This window comes from Mus caroli, unplaced genomic scaffold (assembly GCF_978045245.1).
Source record: "Mus caroli unplaced genomic scaffold, Mus_caroli_1 scaffold_15, whole genome shotgun sequence".
Taxonomy (NCBI): Eukaryota; Metazoa; Chordata; class Mammalia; order Rodentia; family Muridae; genus Mus; species Mus caroli.
The window spans coordinates 44,146,654-44,168,468 of NW_028227270.1; the positions used below are offsets into that span (position 1 = coordinate 44,146,654).

Sequence of the window (21,815 nt, forward strand, 5' to 3'; positions counted from 1 at the left end):
CTAACATTCCCAGCAACAGTGTATAAGGATTATTTTCCCAACATCCTTATCAGCATCTGTTGTTTAGTTACTTGAAAATAATACTTCTGGATTTTGGCCTAAAACACCTGAGGAAATTTCAATTAAGATTATTTTGAGGAAAAGAGCAAACATGGATACTCTGATTCACAATAGACCCACAGAAACATAATCATATTATATGTAAATAAAATGTCTCACCTCTTTTACTGGTAATAATGCCTCTGGTGCTGTATTGTTTTCGTTTGCTATAAGCTTCTCTACCATGACTTCCCTCTTAGATTTCTCCAATATTCCTAAGGAAAGAGAAGGAAACAAATACAAAGGCAATAATTAAAACAAAAGAAAGAAAAAAAGAAAGAAAGAAAGAAAGAAAGAAAGAAAGAAAGAAAGAAAGAAAGAAAGAAAGAGACAGAGAGAGAAGGAAAGAGAGAGAAAGAAAAACAGGGTGGTAGAGACAGCTAAGTCATTAACAACACTTAGTACTTTTTCTGAAGAGCCAGGTTCTGTTCTCAGCACCTACTTCAGGCTTTTCAAAACTGCCTCTAACTACAGTTCCAGTGATGTGATGCTCTCTCTAGTCATTGTTCTGCATGCATTCCTGGCACTACACACATGTGATGCACAAACATATATTCTAGCATACACACATACATATGAAACAAATAAATCTCATTTAAAAAGAACCACGTATTTTAGCCATGATTCACACATTAATTATATAGAAAAGTACATACGCAGTAGATATATACATATAAGAATACACATATGTGGATACATAGGAAATATAATCAGTAAGATGTACGTTGGTGGCAGGCATATACAAGATACAGATTCTTTTCAATATACAACTTAATGAAATATAGATGCTAATTATATCACTACTTGGCACACATGCATATAAATCTACACAAATATAGATCCTTTGTCTCAGTGTAGCTGTTCCAGATTCAGTGGCTGTCTCGAACAAATAATCTGGGGGGCCTGCAAGATGGTAAAGCAAATAAAGACCAATGCCTGATGACCAAAGTTTGGTCCCCATGACCTTACATCACAGAGGGAGTAAACTCCTGAAACTGTCCCTTATATCCTAGCTCATGTGTCCCGTGGCTCGCACACGCCCATACACACAGAGAAACACACAGAGAGACACAATAAATGTAACACAAATGCAAAAATTAAATAAGTTGGAGAGAAACTGAGACACCCAATGTTGATTTGTAGCTCTACCTGCACGTAAAAAGATGCTCATGTATCTGCACACATGTACATACACAGAAATGCAAACCTAAACCATCATCATCAACATCATCGTTAAAAAACAAAATGCAAAGAGAAATAACCGTGTATCAGGAGAAAAGGCATGTTCTTAGTAGTTACAATGGTTAATTAAAAAACACAAACACTGAGAAATGGAACTATTTGTACAATGTTCCATTTTATGATGAAGAAACTCACTCCCGTGGTGGGAGAGAGAAGAGACCTTCAATATGTAGTAAATAAACAAAAGAAGAATCGTTCCACTTTAACATCATGATTGCACTAATCATATTTTGACTAAATGAATAATTTAGAACTAAAAGCTATGTGTGGCTTAGAGTTAGCATAGGATAATAAATTACATACTATAATCCTACATTTCTTTAGCCTTTAAGAGATTTTAACAATTAGATTTTCTGTATTTTCTTTTTTTTTGTTTTTTTTTGGCTTTTTTTTGGTTTTTTTTTGATTTTTAATATTTTTATTACATATTTTCCTCAATTACATTTCCAATGCTATCCCAAAAGTCCCCCATAGCGCCCCCCACTTCCCTACCCACCCATTCCCATTCTTTTGGCCCTGGCATTCCCCTATATTGGGGCATATAAAGTTTGCAAGTCCAATGGGCCTCTCTTTCCATTGATGGCCGACTAGGCCATCTTTCGATACATATGCAGCTAGAGACAAGAGCTACGGGGTTCTGGTTAGTACATCATGTTGTTCCAACAATAGCGTTGCAAATCCCTTTAGCTCCTTGGGTACTTTCTCTAGCTTCTCCATTGGGAGCCCTGTGATACATCCAATAGCTGACTGTGAACATCCACTCCTGTGTTTGCTAGGCCCCGGCATCGTCTCACAAGAGACAGCTATATTTGGGTCCTTTCAGCAAAATCTTGCTAGTGTATGCAATGGTGTCAGCGTTTAGAAGCTGATTATGGGATGGATCCCTGGATACAGCAGTCCCTAAATGGTCCATCCTTTCATCACAGCTACGAACTTTGTCTCTGTAACTCCTTCCCTGGGTGTTTTGTTCCCAATTCTAAGAAGGTGCACAGTGTCCACACTTTGGTCTTCATTCTTCTTGAGTTTCATGCGTTTAGCAAATTGTATCTTATATCTTGGGTATCCTAAGTTTTGGGCTAATATCCACTTATCAGTGAATACATATTGTGTGAGTTCTTTTGTGATTGTGTTACTTCACTCAAGATGATGCCCTCCAGGTCCATCCATTTGGCTAGGAATTAGATTTTCTGTATTTTCTAAGCAAACCACATTGATAGCTTTTCCAGTAGAGATCTGACCAATAAATTCTTTCAATAGATGGGTGTTGTTTACCTCCTTAATGTGGTTCGATGAATTCAATTATGAATATTTTGTGTAGAACAGAGTTCTCCAGAAATATACTTTGTTCTGATGAAAAAGTTGATTTCAACACTTGTGTACCCTGAATGCTAAAGAATGCCTATTTAAGTAATCACACCTCTGTTTCTGTGTGGGGAAGTGCCCCCAGCTGACCTGCAAGTTAAAGCCTTGATTTCTAACTTCTGGAGCTATTACAATGTGGTAGATCAGTTCATAGATGAGTCCTAGTGGAAGAAAGGTCACCGAGGACTTCCCTTCGAGTACATATTGGATCTCTTCTAGAGCAGAAAGTACCTTCAACTAATGAGCTATCTCTCCATCCCCAAGTTCTCCTATGTTTAATATCTTGCGATGATATTGTATATTTGTTACAGTTGATAAACCAAAACATTATTATATATGTTTAGAGTTTCCCTTAAGATTTAGTCTTTATGCTAAATAATTCTGTGGACATTATCGAGTCTGTGACTTCGTGTCTCTCCTACCAATGTGTCACATTGAACGGTCTCACTAATGTAAAGCACTCCCTCTATAATCTATGCACCATTGCTTCCCTCGTTTCCTGTCAAAGCAGATCATTTCCATGTTTATGGTTTTGCCTTTCCACAGCACTATATAATTGGAATTACACAATATATAATCTATTTCGATTGCCTTTTTTTACTTAGCAATAAGCACCGTTGGTTCCTACATATCATTTCGTGGCTTGGTAATCTTTTTATTGATGAATAATATTCCATTGTATTGATATACCATAGATTGTTTATCAACTACCTACTGAAGAACTTCTTAATTGCTTCCAAATTTCTGGCAATTACGAATAAAGCTGTGATAAACGTTCGTAGGCAGGGTTTTGTATGGACATAAGATTTTGATGCTTTTGGATCGATACCTGGAAGTGCCATCCTCAATCATATGTTAAGACTATGTTTAGCTCAGTACGACAGCGCCAAACTGATTAGCAATAATAAAGTTAGTTTGGTACATGACAGAAAGTGGTATTTTAGTTCTAATAGGTATATACTAATATCTTTTTTTAATATGCGTTACCATGGTCATGCTCTATTTTGTTGAATCTTTTCATATGCTTATTCAATTACCATCTGTCATCTTTGGTGAGATGTCTGTTCAGCGTTTTGATGTATTTTTAAATCAGGCTGCTTGTTGTCTTGTTGAATTTTAAAGGTTCTTTGTATATTTGTATATGAATCCATTGTCATACATGTATTTTGCAATTCTTATTTTTAGTTTGTGGCGTTTCATCTTCTTTGTGAACATGCCCATTTAATTAACAATTGCACATAAGAAATTTACCTTCCGGCTAGAGTAGTGCAAGTATAAGACACTTATATTTGCCATAACCTCATGGTAACAAATGAAGTACAGAACACCTAAATGTTTATCAATGAAAATCCGATTAAATTATATATAACAATGGAAAACACTTTAGCATGTGTAGCAAATATGAATATGATTAAAATATAGATTTCATCAAGTTGTACATTTATAGCAGCTCTGTATCTTGTATATGCCTACATCATTCTAATACTGGCATTGATCTACATTTTACTGAATATATTCCTTAGGCATTCATATATTTTAATATTTCAAATATTCATATATTTATGTATATGCATCTACTGTGGGTGCAGTATTCACACACAGCTAATTGTAACCTGCTTTAACCTGTATATGTGAATTACATTTACAATGGTTGACTCTTTTTCCCCCTTAAGATTTTTCTTTCGTTGTGTGTGTGTGTGTGTGTGTGTGTGTGTGTGTGTGTGTTCCAGAGTGTATGTATGTGTATCACAGGCATGCAAGGCCTGCCAAGGACAGAAGAGGGCAGTGGATTCCCTGGAACTGGAGCTTCAACATGTTTTGAGCTGCTCAAAATGAGCGCTAGAAACTGTGCTGAGGTCTTCTGGAAGAGAAGTGAGTGCTCTAAACAATTAAGTCACTGCTCTAGTCCCAGTTGGTTCTTTTATAGTCAATGAATATGAATTTCTTTTCTTCTCTTTGCTCAGAAAATGTTTCTGAATTTTCTTATTTGTTAATAAACAGAAACTTTGTATAGGATAATAGGAATTTGTTGTTTTAATATAGGATCATATGTAAATGTAGTTGTTTCAACTACAAGTAGACAAGCAGAAAAAAGGTGCAATTTTATCTTGAATATATATACTTTGGTTTGCTCAAAAACCTTATGGTAAGCATATATAGTACTATTCAAAACTAATTTGTCTGAATACTCCACAGATGCCCATAAATTAGCTTATCTTAAAAGGTATTTACCCTGGAAGAATAACAGTGTCTTGAAGTACAATCTTTGCATATCTGTTTCTGGAAATAACTATCTGCCATTGTTGAGCTTCAGTTTAAGTCTTAAGAAAATAGTTCACTACCTTGTATTTAACATTAACTTTAGAATACATTACATTTATTTAATAAACAAAGTGCTCAGATGGTAGAGACCATCTGTTTATCTTGAAGACAAGTAAGAAAAATATAATGTTCCTAAGCCTTTTTTCTTTTTGCTGGTGAATAACTCTAGATTGAGTAACTTTCCAGTACTTACATTAATCTTTAAAATATAGTACTCCAAATTAAAAGACCTTTAAGAAGTTTAACTTCAAGTGGAAAAGCAAGCAGGATCATTTTAAGGCAGAATTCATAACACTGGGTAAATGCTAATTTCATGGAAATAACATTGCAACATTTTTATATTTCTTTGTATTCAACTGATCTATTTCAAAACTTGGCAAAATATAATTCTATGAGTTCTTTGAACAACTGGGAAATTATTGTACCTACTTAAAATATGTTAAAAATTCTGTGCACATTTCATGTCTACTTTTGGCTTACCACTTGAAAACATAGTTATTTGCATGAAATCAACAGTGGCCACTCCAAGCATATGTCTAGACTGCGAACCTCAGAAGAGCACAGAGGGTCACAAGAGAGCCAGCTGCTCACCAGCTTCCCCTACAGTGTTCTCTGTGGTTCACTTTACACTTCTGGCTAGTTTGCACACTGCCGCTTTGCTTCCTTTCACAGGGACTGGAGGTTGGCAGTACTTCCCTGTGACATCCACTTTCACACCCAAATTGGTCTTCATAGGTTCCCATTGTGTGCACTTCAAAGCAACTTGCCTTGTTGGCAGCTCTAAGTGGGAAGTGCAGGTCTTTCTTTTCTTCACTGCCCTTTTCTGGCTCACAAGCAACCTCCCACCAAAAGCTGAATCTGTAGAAGAGACTACATCCAAGAGATAATACCATAACAAAGTATGAAGAGAAGCCCAGGTGGCCACCTTGCAAATTTCCAATGTGGAAGCCTTCGACCTCTCTGCCCAAGAAACAGCTAAAGTCCTAGAGTAATGAGCTTTAGAAACCCTAGGAGCCTCTTTACCTTAACTACATACGCCTCCCTAATACAATCCCTTAACCATCTAGCTAAGGAACTCTTAGAAGCCATTTGACCCCTCTTAAGACCCCCTAAGAGTACAAACAATCTTTCAGAAGATCTGAAATCTTTGATTCTTCTGAGCAAACCCTAAGTGTTCTTCTTACATCCAATTGAAGCAGCCATTGCGCTTTGTCGTTGCAGGGACTAAAGAGAAACGAGGACCAAGAAGGTTTAGATAAATCTCAGATGCCACCTTTGGAAAAATCGAGGAACTGCCCCAAGAACTACTTAATTCTGAAGGAGCATCAGAAATGCCACCAAACCAAACCCATAAAATACCATCACATAAAAGACGCAGTACAACTGCACTGATGTACAGCCAAACAATGTCCTATCACTGTCTAAATGATGAATCAGAAAACCAGTAAATCTCACCAAACAAAAACAAATAAGAACAAGTACTAATTTTTAATTTGTCATAAAAAAATTTCTCTTGTATCTACAAAATCTCTTATTCACATTCAGATTACTAAGAAAACTATCAATTTGGCTAAGTCTATAATGTAATAGTAAAAATTAAAGTAGAAAGTAAAATGATCGATTTATGTATCTATCTATCTATCTATCTATCTATCTATCTATCTATCTATCTATCTATTTATCTATTTAGTGTGATGTCAAACATCTGGATGTTTTTAAAACATCTGGACAATGGTGAGAAACCTTTGTTTTCTTCAGATTGTTTGGATTGAAAGTCATACAAGGCCACTTTGCAAGGCTCACAAAGTGTGCTACAATGAACAAGCCACATGACTTGTTCTGTTTTATGTTTGTCATATCCCAAAAAGAGTTTCTAGCAAAACGTGTACAACTAGGCACCCTTTGCTTTCCATCATCACTCAGCTTAGGGTACCTTTTCTCTCCTGACTTGAGAAGCCAATGCTTTTGATACAAACTGATTAATATTAACAAACTCAAAGGTACAAGTTTTCCTCCCAACAATTTCTTTCAAGATCATCTTTACAGCCATTTATATAAAGTTGCACAGGATCAAATCAATCTTGGTGTTCTTGCACAAAACATAACCAAGACCAAAACTAAAAGCCATGAATTTCAACATCAAAGAATGCATGTATTACAGGGACCTGTGGGACAGCTTGGAGGGTGAGGGTGTTTACTGCCAAGCCTCACAACCTGAATTCAATCCCTGGAACCCACGTGGTAGAAAGAGAGAACCAATTCCTGAAAGTTGTTTTCCTACCTCCATATGTGCATGTACATACACACACAGACACACACACACACACACTCTAAGCAATGCAATTAGCCTTTTATTATATTAGACTCATTCATTCATTCCACAAAACTGTATTAAATATATTCTGAAAGCCAAAATTATTTAAAGTATTTGAGCATTGTTAAAAATATTTTGGAACATAAAAATATTTTGAAAAATTAAAAAATACATATATCAAAGAGATGTTCTATTACTGAAACATTTCTTATACCCATCGGCCAAAATTTTTTTCTAAATATTGAATTTGATAATTCAAAATATGGTTTTAATGTATATTGTTGTTAACATAATATTAAAGTTTTTATCAGTTATACAGCATTTGGTGACCAATGTAGCAATAACTGTATTATATGTGATTACAGATTTCTTTTGATTTCACATAACAATTGCAATGTCTGCTCCTGAGTATACAACATCTGCAAGCCTCAGCAATGCTCAGTCCTACTCTAATACAGTGGAATTGGCCTTCCTTTTTCTTAAAATTAGCAGGTAACATCTTCCCTTCAATTCTTGGGTATTTCAGTTAGTGTTGTAAGCATCTTAGTCATAGTGCACTTAAGGAAGACAAAGCTCTTTCTTATAACTGATACATAGTGTCCAGGGCTTAACTAGGATGAAAACAAGATGACTCTAGCAGAGAGACCTCTGCATTCTGAAGGTCACTCTCTTTATCATCTGAAATGAACTGTATTGGGTATGTGAGAAAGCATTACCTTGGCAGTGCATGATTGATGGGTACGAGCAGGTAATACCAATTCTTTGAGGCCTTAACATATCACCAATACTTTAGAAGTCTTAGTGCTCAAGATTCTCTGAGACCAAATCAGCTCCATTTAGATAACCAGATAGTGTTCTCAATATCACCTAATAAAGTTTACATTTCCTGTTTATCTTTTGCTTAAAGCATTTTCTGTCTTATACTCTTGCTAGCATCACAAGTCTGTACTCTACCCCCTCCTTTTCAATGACAAGATGCAGTTTGGTAAAGGGATGGTTATAGTTGGGTATAATTGGGTTAAACACCACAAGAGAGTCCATATGTTACAAGTCTGACTCTTGGGGGAACAAGGACAATGCCATGGGTGGGACCAGGCAGCATCATCCTTGTAAGGATCCTTGCCTGAGTCAGCCCCATACACTTTAGACTCTATCCCAAACTATGAGGCAAATAAAACTCCTTCCTTTCGAAATATCCAGGCTCACATGTTTTGTTACAGCACTAGAAAATGAACAAACACAATGATCTCTATTACTTATAGCAGTGCTACCTAATGTTAACCTGAAAGGTAGGAAGGCATTTAACTATGCTCAACACAAAACAAATGTCAACCCCACTATCTTTTCTAATCATAAGCCAAAGTAAATGAAGAAATATAAAACTCTACACAGAGAGAGGTTAGCGAGTTCTTTTACTTAGATTGTGGTTTACATTTTGAAAATTTTAGCTAGTTAGTTCCTGTTTCCTTCAATTTGTTTTGAAGATGTAGTCATTCCCTCAGCCGGCCATATGTGAAGTAGAACTTTGTACATCTTTAAGAATAAAATGAAAACCCTTACAATTATACGTATGACAACAAAAATATACCTTGACCATTGCCTTTGAGTTCTACTGGTATTGCCAGAACCATTTCTTCAACCTACAAGGTAAAACGTTCTTCAAAGAGATTTTGTTCCAATTAATTTAGAACAAGATACTATAAGATTACAATTAGTATTTGTAATAACTCATATTTATTGATTGGTGATTATATTCTTGAAATATCTTCTGTATGACTTAGTATGCTAAGTCATGTAATTTTTACAACTCCATTTTACATGAAGGAATCTGAAGTATCTGGCCCTAAAAAATAAAAAGAAAGCCAATGTACACATGTAAGCCTATCTGAGGATGAGAGCTAAGCCTCAGGAGACGAGGAACACTGCTGGACATGGTCAGCTGGCTGGTTGGTAGCAGAAGCATGGGGGCTACACCACACAGTTTGTCTTTCACAGGTCAGGCTGTGGTTTTTTGAGGTCCGGGGGAGGCATGACAGGACAGTTATCCAAAATATATTTAGGATGTTTTTGGCCATTAGAATTAAGGATTCTCAAAATAAAAAAATAACTGTATTCCATGCTAAATATTAATATAAACAACTTTACAACATACTACTTTCAAATAATGGTACAGGCTTAAAATGGGAGGGAGCAGTCAGAGAAAAAGTGTCCATGCACACGTAACTGAGGAGCACAGTACCTGGAGAACTCCTGGGCATCTGAAGCAATGAAAGTGTTTCTTCAAACAGCTCCTGAATGCTGTTTTCCAGCTTCACAAAGGATTCTGTTAGCTGTGATAAGAATCTGAGTTCTTCTAAGGATAGAGAAGGGTGTCTTTCCTTCTGTGAGCATTCAGGGCTGACTGAGAAGAGAAGACAGACACTGTTGGACAATTTAATTATTTCATTGGAAAGTATTAGAACAATCGTTTTGATCTTATACACAATAAAGTAAAAAAAAAAAAAATGCTTTGTAATTTAGGCAAGCTTGCTCAATAAGAAATGGCTCTGCCAGAGCCTGAAAAATACAGAGGCAGATGCTCACAGCTAACCATTGAACTGACCACAGGGTCCCAGTGGAGGAAGGAATTGAAGGGGTTTGTAACCCCATAGAAAGAACAACAATATCAACCAACCAAAGCTCCCAGGGTCTAAACCACCAACCAAGGAGTACACACATGGAAGGACCCATGACTCCAGCCATATATGTAGCAGAGGATGGCCTTATTGGGCATCAATGGGAAAACAGGCCCTTGGTCTTGTGAAGGCTTGATGTCCCAGTGTAGGGGAATGTGAGGGTGGGGAGGCAGGAGTGGGTGGGTGGATGCGACCACACCCTCATAGAAGCAGAGTCAGGGAGATGGGATGGGGGGGCGGTTCTAGCGGGGAATTGGGAAAAGGGATAACATTTGAAATATAAATGCATAAAATATCCAATAAAAATAAATAAATAAATAAATAAATCTATCTCCTAGGAGAATTATTTCTTCCAAAAATCTAGAGATAAATATCATCTTTGATGAAATTAAGACAAATGATTAGATTGACTCACAGTTATAAACCGAAATTGATATCTTATATAATTGTAGCCTTTTTCAGTCTATCAAATTTTAACTCTGATCATGAGGAAACATCAGACAAATTCAAAGGACATCCAACAAAATAGATTTTCATTACCTTTCCAAAAAACAAAGCCTCAGAAATAATACAGTGTAGAAAAGTGTAAAAGGCACAATAACTGAAGGAATTATTCTACCAACATTTTACTTTACTATAAGAAACATCAATGGGGCAATTTGGGGCAAAATAATAATAATATCCACAACCCAATGCTCTTAGGACATGCTACTTAATATCTTGGTTTAAATTGAACTGTAGCTATGACATAGACACTTTTTAATTTGAGGTAATTCTGAAGAATATAAGAATAAATATCTGCCACATAGTCTTCACATAATAGTTTTGAGGAAAGAGGGAAAAAGGAGAGGCAAAGAGTTAAGAGAGGGTCCACAAGTGTACACTTTTGGCAAACTCATGCACATGAAGAAAATTGGGAATTTTCCCTGGAATTCAGCTTTCTTTATAACTTTGAAATTTAAAATATAAAAGGAAAACATTAAAGGAACTCCTCAAACTGTTGTGTACTTTATTTTGTATCATTAAAAAGAAACAGATCGTGGCGCACGCGCCTTTAATCCCAGCACTCGGGAGGCAGAGGCAGGCGGATTTCTGAGTTCAAGGCCAGCCTGGTCTACAGCGTGAGTTCCAGGACAGCCAGGGCTATACAGAGAAACCCTGTCTCGAAAAAACTAAAAAAAAAAAAAAAAAAAAAAAAAAAAGAAACAGATCAATATGTGCAAATCCGTACAAACTATGTAACAGCTACATAGACCATGAGGCCTTGCTTAAAAGTTCCTCCTGTCTGAATAAGTGTGGGATACACAGTTTATCCATACAAATACAGCTTAAACAAAGACTGACATTTTTCCTCATAGCTACAGTGCTAGTCAAATCACATTGCCATTTAATGAGAGCAGAAAACATGAGACATTTAGTAGGAGGGAGAATAATATCTTACAGGCACCTTTAATTTTAATTTCTTGCTTTTATTTTAGAAAAGGGTCACCAGATGGTATATATGGCTATATGATTAAGGACTCAAAGGATCTTCCTTTTATTAATTCCATTTCTAAAAATGTATTTATAAGGATTAACTGTAATTAGCGAATTTGTACTACTCACTACAATAAGTACAGAAATTTTATCCGAAACCATGAAGATTATCAGTCAGAAAGTGAGTTGGGAGCTGACGAATTAATTCATTTAACTGATTGCTTTCCTTACATGGATATAGAAGGAGGGGTGTCGAGATTTTAGGTAATTCATTTTACTTCAGTTAAAAAACGAAGATCCTGGCATTAAATTAAATTGTAATCCTACATAACATAGCCATTCAGTGATATCCAACCAAAACTCTCATTTCATCCCTGCAGGTAGTCTGGAAACACTCTCTACCAATCCCAGCTATGGAGTTGAATCCTACTAGTAAAAAGCACAAAACATCTACCTACCTACAAAAACTCTATATTCATCCCCACATTAACCACGATCCCACATATATAAAGCCCCTTATCTAAAGAACTCATCTTCTATTTATGATTGTTCTAGAAAGATGCACAAGTACATTAAGGACACAAGCAGTAAACAACAAAAAGTTTCCAAAAAACACTGTTCCCAAAGGAATAGAGAAAATAACATAGCATGTACCATACACTCCTATATCAATTTCTTATCAGACTGTGTTGGTGTGTGTTTGTGTGTTTATACACTTGTATGCATATGGAAGCTAAAGACCAACCTTGGGCACCCTGAAGGAGCTGTTTGCACTGGTTAGGATGAGTCTCTCACTGGGACATGGGGTCCCCAGATGAGGCCTGGGTGTCCAGCTGTCCTTAAAGTCACCAGAGATTTCTTTCTTTTTTTTCTTTTTGCTATAGATTCTTTTACTTCCCTTTATTCAAATATGTATTTTCAACATAATATATTTATTATGACTAACCAAACAAATGCTAAATATTGTAGGAATGAATACATTTCAAGGAAAAATTTAAAGATCTGTCTAAAGAAAATTATGTTTCATTTTGATGATCCAAAGTATTTGTGCCTAATTTCTGCTGAACTACTTTGTAATCACACATAGTAGGAGAAGATTAAACTTTCTGATGTCAGCTTTCTCACCTATTAAATTGAAATACAGTCATTTCTGAGATTTTAGGTAATTAATTATACTCCAGTTAAAAAACGAAGATCCTGGCATTAAACGTAATCCTACATAACATAGCCTTTCTCCAACCAAAACTCTCATGTAGTCTGGAAAAACTCTTGAACAGTTATGGTTCAAATTAAACAGGAATAGTTTCCATCTTATCTCTGAGTTATAGTAAGTGTGGTGGTTTCAAATAGGTCCACAAATTCAGATATGACAGTCATTTCTTCAAGAGGTAGATCTCTGCTCTCTTCTCCTGGCAGCTGGTTGATCTCTGTGAATTCACATTCTTTTTTATTTCTTTATTAGATATTTTCTTTATTTACATTTCAAATGTTATCTCCTTTTCTGGTTTTCCTCTGAAGACCCCCATCGCCTCCCCCCTCTACCTGCTCACAAACCCATCCACCTCCAACTTCCTGGTCCTGACATTCCCCACACTGGGGCATAGAACCTTCAGAGGACCAAGGGCCTCTCCTCCCATTGATGGCCGACTAGGCCATTCTTTGCTACATATGCAGCTGGAGCCATGAGTCTAAGCTTGGTTTATGCTTAAAAGAAGCATAAAGAGCTAGTAACCTTTTATAGTCCTAAGATACTTTTGAACAACACATATTTTGAAAACAATTGGACAATTCTTTAAAAATCCTTTCTAATGCTACACCAAACAAGCTGTCTAAATAGTGTGATCTGGATTTAAACACAGAAGCCTTTACTTGGGTAAAGGCTTTACTTGGGCCACAGACATGTAGATCAATGCAATAGATTTGAAGACCCAGGAATGAAGCCACACATCTATGATCAGTTAATCTTTGAAAAAGGAGCTAAAACCATCCAGTGGAAAAAAAGACAGCATTTTAAACAAATGGTGCTGGCTCAACTGGCAGTGTGCATGTAGAAGAATGAGAATTGATCCATTCTTATCTCCTTGTACAAAGCTCAATACTTAGCAGATCAAAGAACTCCACATAAAAACAGAGACACTGAAACTTATAGAGGAGAAAGAGGGGAAAAGCCTTGAAGATATTGGCACAGGGGAAAATTGCTGAACAGAACAGCAATGGCTTGTGGTGTAAGATCAAGAGTTGACAAATGGGATATCATAAAGTTGCAAAGCTTCTGTAAGGCAAAGGACACTGTCAATAAAAAAAAAGGCCACCAACAGATTGGGAAAGGATCTTCACCAATCCTAAATCAGATAGGGGACTAATATCCAATATATATAAAGAACTCAAGAAGATGGACTCCAGAAAATCAAATAACCCTATTTAAAAATGGGCTACAGAACTAAACAAAAAATTCTCAACTGAGGAATACGAAATGGCTGAGAAGCACCTGAAAAAAATGTTCAACATCCTTAATCATCAGGGAAATGCAAATCAAAACAACTTTGAGATTCCACCTCACACCAGTCAGAATGGCTAAGATCAAAAATTCAGGTGACCACAGATGCTGGCGAGGATGTGGAGAAAGAAGAACACTCCTCCATTGCTGGTGAGACTGCAAGCTGGTAAAACCACTCCGGAAATCCATCTGGCGGTTCCTCAGAAAATTGGACATACTACTATTGGAGGATCCAGCAATACCTCTCCTGGGCATATATCCAGAAGATGTTACAACTGGCAATAAGGACATATGTTCCACTATGTTCATAGCAGCTTTATTTATAATAGCCAGAAACTGGAAAAAAACCAGTTGTCCCTCAACAGAAGAGTGGATACAGAAAATGTGGTTCACTTACACAATGGAGTACTACTCAGCTATTAAAAACAAAAAAATTTCTGAAATTCTTAGGCAAATGGATGTATCTGGAGGATATCATCCTGAGTGAGGTAACCCAATCCCATAGAACTTACCTGGTGTGTACTCACTAATAAGTGGATATTAGCCCAGAAACTTAGAATACCCAAGATACTATTTGCAAAACACATGAAATTCAAGAAGAAGGAAGACCAAAGTGTGGATACTTCGTCCCTCCTTAGAATGGGTAACAAACTATCCATGGAAAGAGTTACAGAGACAAAGTTTGAGATTGAAAGAAGGACTATCCAGAGACTGCCCCACCAGAGAATCTATATGATAATCAGCCACCAAACGCAGACACTATTGCATATGCCAGCAAGATTTTGCTGACAGGACCCTGATATAGCAGTCTCTTGTGAGGCTATGCCAGTGCCTGGCAAATACAGAAGTGGATGCTCACAGTCATCTATTGGATAGAATACAGGGCCCTTAATGAAGGAGCTAGGGAAAGTACCCAAGGAGCTGAAGGGGTCTGCAACCTTATAGGAGGAACAGCAATACGAACTAACCAGTACTCTCTGAGCTCATATCTGTAGCTGCATATGTAGCAGAAGATGGCCTAGTTGGCCATCATTGGGAAGCGAGGCCCCTTGGTCTTGCAAAGAGTATATGCCCCAGTACAGGGGAATGTCAGGGTCAGGAAGTTGGAGTGGGTGGCTTGGGGAGCAGAGAGAGGGAGGGTATAAAGGACCTTTTGGATAGCATTTGAAATGTAAATGAAGAAAATATCTAATACAAAATTGTTTTAAAAATCCTTTCTAATGTTACACTAAGCAAGCTTCTCAATAGTATCATTTGGAATTAAACACACTTAGAAGCCTTTACTTGGGTTGAATTGAAGTTTGAAGTATTACAAATGATTAAGTAATACCAAAGAAGCACCCTAATAGTTGCAAGACTATAAATTAATTGCCACTTGTCTAAAATCATGTAGGGGCCTGTGGATTCTCTGTGATGAGGATTTACTCTCAGGGTCTGAAGTTACAAGGACCTTGTATTGTACAAACAACAATATTAAAGGCAAGGCCATTTTAATTCAATGACTCTTTATAACTTATTAAAGAAGGCCATATCATACGTATGACCTAAATCTAATCATTTTTGTCCCAAAGAAGCAAAGATTACTGAGGAGGCTCACTAATTAGTAGTCCTTATTTCCTATCATTCTTAGCCCAGAATTCTCCCAAGGGGCTTTGTGAGGGCTCTTAATTTATGAGGAAAATAATTCTGTGATAAATTCATTTGGTGAAAGGCCAATTAAAACAAAATTAAAAACAAAGGATGAAAGTGTATTTCTCCATACTTACTTATTTTTTTCCACACTGTCTCCCAGGACCGATGTTCTAATCACCACACTTTACGTCAGGAATTCTATTACTGTGCCTCCTAGACTCCTCCACACTCACCAGCGCAGGACAAGATGTCTTCAAGCAGAAATTCATCTTGTACTGTTCATTATGATTCTCTTTCTCATTTTACAAATCACCTGTTCAGAAAACTTCATCTGCATAGAACAAGGTGCTATCCTTTCCAGACTAAGCCAATTTAACATTCATTTATTCATTTATTAAATTACTGGTTTATTTCATTAGTTATTTACATCATAATGAAACTGTTTTGCTTTCACTGAAGCTTACACATATATGATAATACACAAGGAACCACATTGCTGATTGAATTATAACTATTAATTCAATCAGCTAATTCCATTAACAATTGGAGTGCTCACCATTGCTGATTGAATTAATAACCATTGCTTGTTTAAATGAATAACCCAGACATAATATGTACAAGAAACATTGATTCTAATGAAAACATTAATATTATAAGGGAAAAATTAAATTATGAATGTAGAGCAAGACTTTATCATCGATGAGCAGTGATTGCAAGTGATAATAAAGGGTTAGGTGGCTATAATTCCTGTTTGAATGTAATAATTCATATCTTAAAATACGAGAAGAAATCCTACACTTTATTTTTAATCTCATATTATTTACTTCTATAATAAACTGCAATTTTTAAAACTGAATGATTTTCAAACTTTTGTGGCCAAGAAACACCAGCCAATTTGCCAGCAGATCTATTCGCTTTTGGGATTTTCAGGACAATGTCCCCTGGCACCTTGTGTGATGATGAGTCGCTCTGTGTGCAGTGTGGCTCTCTCCTCGCTTGGGAGACCTTTACTTCTGAGTGTGTGTGGGGCTCATTTTGATCGTGTTCTTTCAGAACACTTGTAAATTGTCATTCTTAATGTCATCGCGATACTTTTATTAAAGAGTCATTTTTGAAAACTAATGAATGTATTCTAAACTTACCTTGTGGAAATAATCCACAAAATCAGTTTGAGGGCTAAAGTAGGGCCATATATGGCTATGAAAAGAAAGAACAGTCCAGGATCCTACTAACCATGTACAAAAAACAGAGGTGAACACTCAGTATTGCAAATAACTATAAGTATAATCCTAATAATGATTTTTAAAATAATAATAAAAGAATTATCATTTGCTTGGTTAGGTCATCCAGGCCTATGAATCACCACACTCTGGAGATGTTGGGATAGGATTGTAAATACAAGTTCAGGGTCAGCATGGTCAATATTACAAGGCCCTATCTCAAAACAATTAGGTGTTCTAGAATCCTTTGTGTTGGACAATTATTCTCTAGCTATCAGTATACCTAGATTATGATTTTATGAAGTCAACTGAAATGAAGATGTACAAAAGCACAAATAACTTTTCATGAAATTCCACTTTAACCATGCTCAAGATTTTAAATTAATTTTTAGGTTACTACAAAGTAGTGAGTTTCATTATGGCATCTCATTTGTTCCTATCCTCGACTATGGCCAATTTCTGGAACTCAAGAAGATGGACTCCAACGCTGACACCATTGCATACACTAGCAAGATTTTGCTGAAAGGACCCAAATATAGCTGTCTCTTGTGAGACGATGCTGGGGCCTAGCAAACACAGGAGTGGATGTTCACAGTCAGCTATTGGATGTATCACAGGGCTCCCAATGGAGAAGCTAGAGTAAGTACCCAAGGAGCTAAAGGGATCTGCAACCCTATTGTTGGAACAACATGATGTACTAACTAGAACCCCGGAGCTCTTGTCTCTAGCTGCATATGTATCGAAAGATGGCCTAGTCAGCCATCAATGGAAAGAGAGGCCCATTGGACTTGCAAACTTTATATGCCCCAATATAGGGGAATGCCAGGGCCAAAAGAATGGGAATGGGTGGATAGGGAAGTGGGGGGGCGCTATGGGGGACTTTTGGGATAGCATTGGAAACGTAATTGAGGAAAATATGTAATAAAAATATTAAAAAAAAATGTTAGTTCAAAAAAAAAAAAAAAAAAGAATACCAAAAAAAAAAAAAAAAAAAAAGAAGATGGACTCCAGAAAATCAAATAACCCTATTTGAGGTTACCTCTGTAGCCTAAAAATGTAGCCTGTAAACCTAAAAGCCTAAAAACCCTGTAGCCTAAAAACCCTGTATCCTAAAAACCCTGTAGCCTAAAAAATGGGCTACAGAGCTAAACAAAAAATTCTCATCTGAGAAATACCGAATGGCTGAGAAGCACCTGAAAAAAATGTTCAAAAATTTGAATCACCAGGGAAATGCAAATCAAAACAACTTTGAGATTCTACCTCACACCAGTCAGAATGGCTAAGACCAAAAATTCAGGTGACTGCAGATACTGGCGAGGATGTGGAGAAAGAAGAACACTCCTTCATTGCTGGTGAGACTGCAAGCTGGTATAACCATTCTGGAAATTAGTCTGGCGGTTCCTCAGAAAATTGGACATACTACTACTGGAGGATCCAGCAATACCTCTCCTGGGCATATATCCAGAAGATGTTCCAACTTGTAATAAGGACACATGTGCCACTATGTTCATAGTAGCCTTATTTACAATAGCTAGAAGCTGGAATGAACACAGATGTCCCTCAACAGAGGAATAGATACAGAAAATGTGGTACATTTACACAATGGAGTACTATTAAAAACAATGAATTTATGAAATTCTTAGGCAAATGGATGTATCTGGAGGATATCATCCTGAGTGAGGTAACCCAATCACAAAAGAACTCACATGATATGCACTCACTGATAAGTAGATATTAGCCCAGAAACTTTGACTACTCAAGATATAATTTGTAAAACACATGAAACTCAAGAAGAAGACCAAAGTATGGATATTTCATTCCTTCTTAGAATAGGAAACCAAATACCCATGGAGAGAGTTACAAAGACAAAGTTCGGAGCTAATAGGGAAGAAAGGACTACTTAGAGACTGTCCCATGCAGGGATCAATCCCACATACAACCAACATACCCAGACACTATTGCATATGCCAGCAAGATTTATCTGACAGGACCATGATATAGCTATCTTTTGTGAGGCTATGCCAGTGCCTGGCAAATACAGTCATCTATTGGATGGAACACAGGGCCCCTAATGATGGAACTAGAGAAAGTACACAAGGAGCTAAAGGGGTCCTCAACCCTATAGGAGGATCAACAATATGGACTAACCAGTACCCCCAGAACTGTGTCTCTAGTTGCATATATAGCAGAGGATGGCCTACTCGGCCATCAAGAGGAGGAGAGGCCCTTGTTCTTGTGAAGATCATATGTCCCAGTACAGGGGAATGCCAGGGCCAGGAAGCTGGAGTGGGTGGTGGAGGAGCAGGGGGTGCGGAGGGTGTAGGGGACTTGGGAATAGCATCTGAAATGTAAATGATGAAAATATCTAATAAAAAATTTTATAAAAAAAGAAAGAAATGTTCAAAGTCCTTAGTCTTCAGAGACATGAAAATCAAAACGAACCTGAGATTTCACCTTATAACAATCAGAATGGCTAAGATCAAAACATCATTGACAACCCATGTTGGAAAGGATGTGGAGAAAGAGGAACACTTGTCCATTGCTGATGGGATTGCAAACGGGTACAACCACTCTGGAAATCAGTATGGAGGTTCCTCAGAAAATTGGAAATACATCTACCTGAAGACCCAGCTATACCACACTTGGGAATATACCCAAAAGATGCCCCACCATGCCACAGGGGCATGTGTTCCACTATGGTCATAGTGGCCTTATTTTCATAGCCAGAAGCTAGAAACAACCTAGATATCCCATGCAGAAGAATGGATACAGAAAATGTGGTTCATTTACACAATGGAATACTACTCTGCTATTAAGAATGAGAACATCCTTTGTTTTGCAGGCAAATGGATGGAACTAGAAAATATTATCCTGAATGAGGTAATTCAGACTCAAAAGGAAGTGCATGGTATGTACTCACTAATAGGTGGATAATGTCCCCCCCCCAAAAAAAAAGTACAGAGTATCCAAGATACAGTCCAAAGATCTTAAAAAGGTCAACAAGTACCCAAGTGAGGATGCCTTAGTCCCACTTTGTTGATAGAGGAAAGCAATCACAAGTGGGGAGGGAGAGAGGGACCTGGGAGGGAAAATGGATAGGGGTATAGGGGGTAGGAGAACCTGATCTGGTATTGGGTGAGGGAAAAGGACTGAAGCCATGAGGGCTAGCAGAAAGAATGGAAACAGGCAATTCTGGAAATAGGAGGTTGGGGGGACGCCCCCCCCCCCCCAGAATGCACCAGAGACTTGGGAGGGAGAGACTCTCAGGAATCAAATGAAATGCCAACAGTAGGGGAGGGAACTTAGAGAGCCTACCTCCAGCAGAAAGACAGGGCATCAAGTGAGGGATGGGGTTGCCATCCCACAGCCACATGTCTGACCCATAATTGTTTGTCTGAAAGAATTACAGCGATGAAAATAGATAGGAGCCTGAGGAAAAGAACGTCCAGTGACAGGCCCAAAGTGGGATCCAGCTCAAGGGGACGTCCCAAGGCCTGACACTATTACTGAGGCTTTGGAGTTCTCACAAACAGGGACCTATCATGACTGTCCTCCGAAGGACCCAACAAACAGCTGAAAGAGTCAGTTTGCAGATATTTGCACCCAAACAATGGACAGAAGAAGCTGACCCCTGTTGTTGAATTAGGGAAGGCTGAAAGACGCTGAGGAGAAGGGTGATCCTGTAGGAGGTCCAGCAGTATCAATTAATCTGTACCCCTGAGATCTTTCAAACACTGGACCACCAAACAGACAGCATACACCAGCGGATATGAGGCCCCCAACACACATAGAGCAGAGGACTTCTGGGTCTGTGTTCAGTCCTGAGGAGACTGGAGGCCCCAGGTAGATTAGAGGTCAGGTGTGGTGGGGGTGTGAGGAGCAGGTGTGGGATGTGGAGTAGTTAGCGGGTGGATTGGGGGGCAGGAATGTAAGAAATAAATTAATTAAAAACAAAACAAAATAAAGTTTTTAAAAATCAATGCAATACAATATTAAGTGGAGTCCAAAATTTATTCTACAATATGATTTTAACATGTTTAATTTTTAATAATTCCTTACAAAAATAACCGATTAAATAAAACGTACTCAAAGTATTCTGGAATTCTTGACCTAAAATTAAATGTGTGTATGTGTATGCATGTATTATATAAGGTATATATTTATATAAATGTATCTATGGGTGCATAGTCATAAGGAATGTGTATTATAGACTACATATTTAACAGCATTTTTATTTATTCTCTGACAGAAAAAATTTTAATCCTGCTGTCTTCTAGCAAAATGTAGCACACTGGAAATCAAACTAGAGAACTATTAGGGCTCCTCACATTGATTTGCAACAAGCAGCCTTTGGAAAAATATCAAACCCCAGCTAAATCAGATGAAACCATAGAAACACAGGTAGTGGCTGAAAGGACATATTATTTTCCAAAACCATTAGCAATAGAATTCTTGTTAATAATAGCATTAAGATACTAGAGAAAAAGGAGAAGCTGCAAAATCAGATAATCTGAGACTGGTGGATCAGGGTAATAGGATGAAAGGCATGCATTTCTGTTCTCCCAAGAAGGAACATTAGCCACCCTGTTATTGAGTGTAAATGGATCCATTTTCAGTGAGCAGGAATTCTCAGTCCACCAGACAAGTGATGTAAGAAGAGGCGACACACAAACGCTACTGAAAGTCTTATTATAGTGGATGATATTCATGACATGTTCCAGTAAAGGAAGGTTTTAAACAGTACTATAATATGAAATCAGCAGGGATTGCATAGGGGCAGAGAATGAGCAGCACTTTCTGCAATACCCAAGTCCCCTCCTGCAAGCAGGTAGAACTAGGACCCCAAAGCTGGGCTCCTTGTAGCTACAGCCCAGGAGAAGCAGAATGAAAACAACACTTCTCGGAATTTAAAGAACTTTTTGGTTATGACAGTAGCTTGGAATATCAGCAAGGACCTGTAGTCAGTCCCTTTTACA

At 37.5% G+C, this 21,815-nt stretch overlaps 1 protein-coding gene across 6 annotated transcripts in view; it reads right to left on the reverse strand.

The window, feature by feature from the left end:
• The window catches only part of Kiaa0825 (KIAA0825 ortholog), a 432,254-nt gene that overhangs the window by 314,518 nt on the left and 95,921 nt on the right, over positions 1-21,815 (reverse strand). For all 6 annotated transcript variants that reach the window (XM_085830935.1, XM_085830933.1, XM_085830932.1 and 3 more), the window contains 2 exons: positions 9,579-9,740; positions 220-314 (listed from right to left, as the gene is read on the reverse strand). In XM_085830935.1, coding sequence (XP_085687061.1) covers positions 220-314; positions 9,579-9,740 — 257 coding nt within the window. The remainder of the gene's footprint in view (positions 1-219; positions 315-9,578; positions 9,741-21,815) is intronic.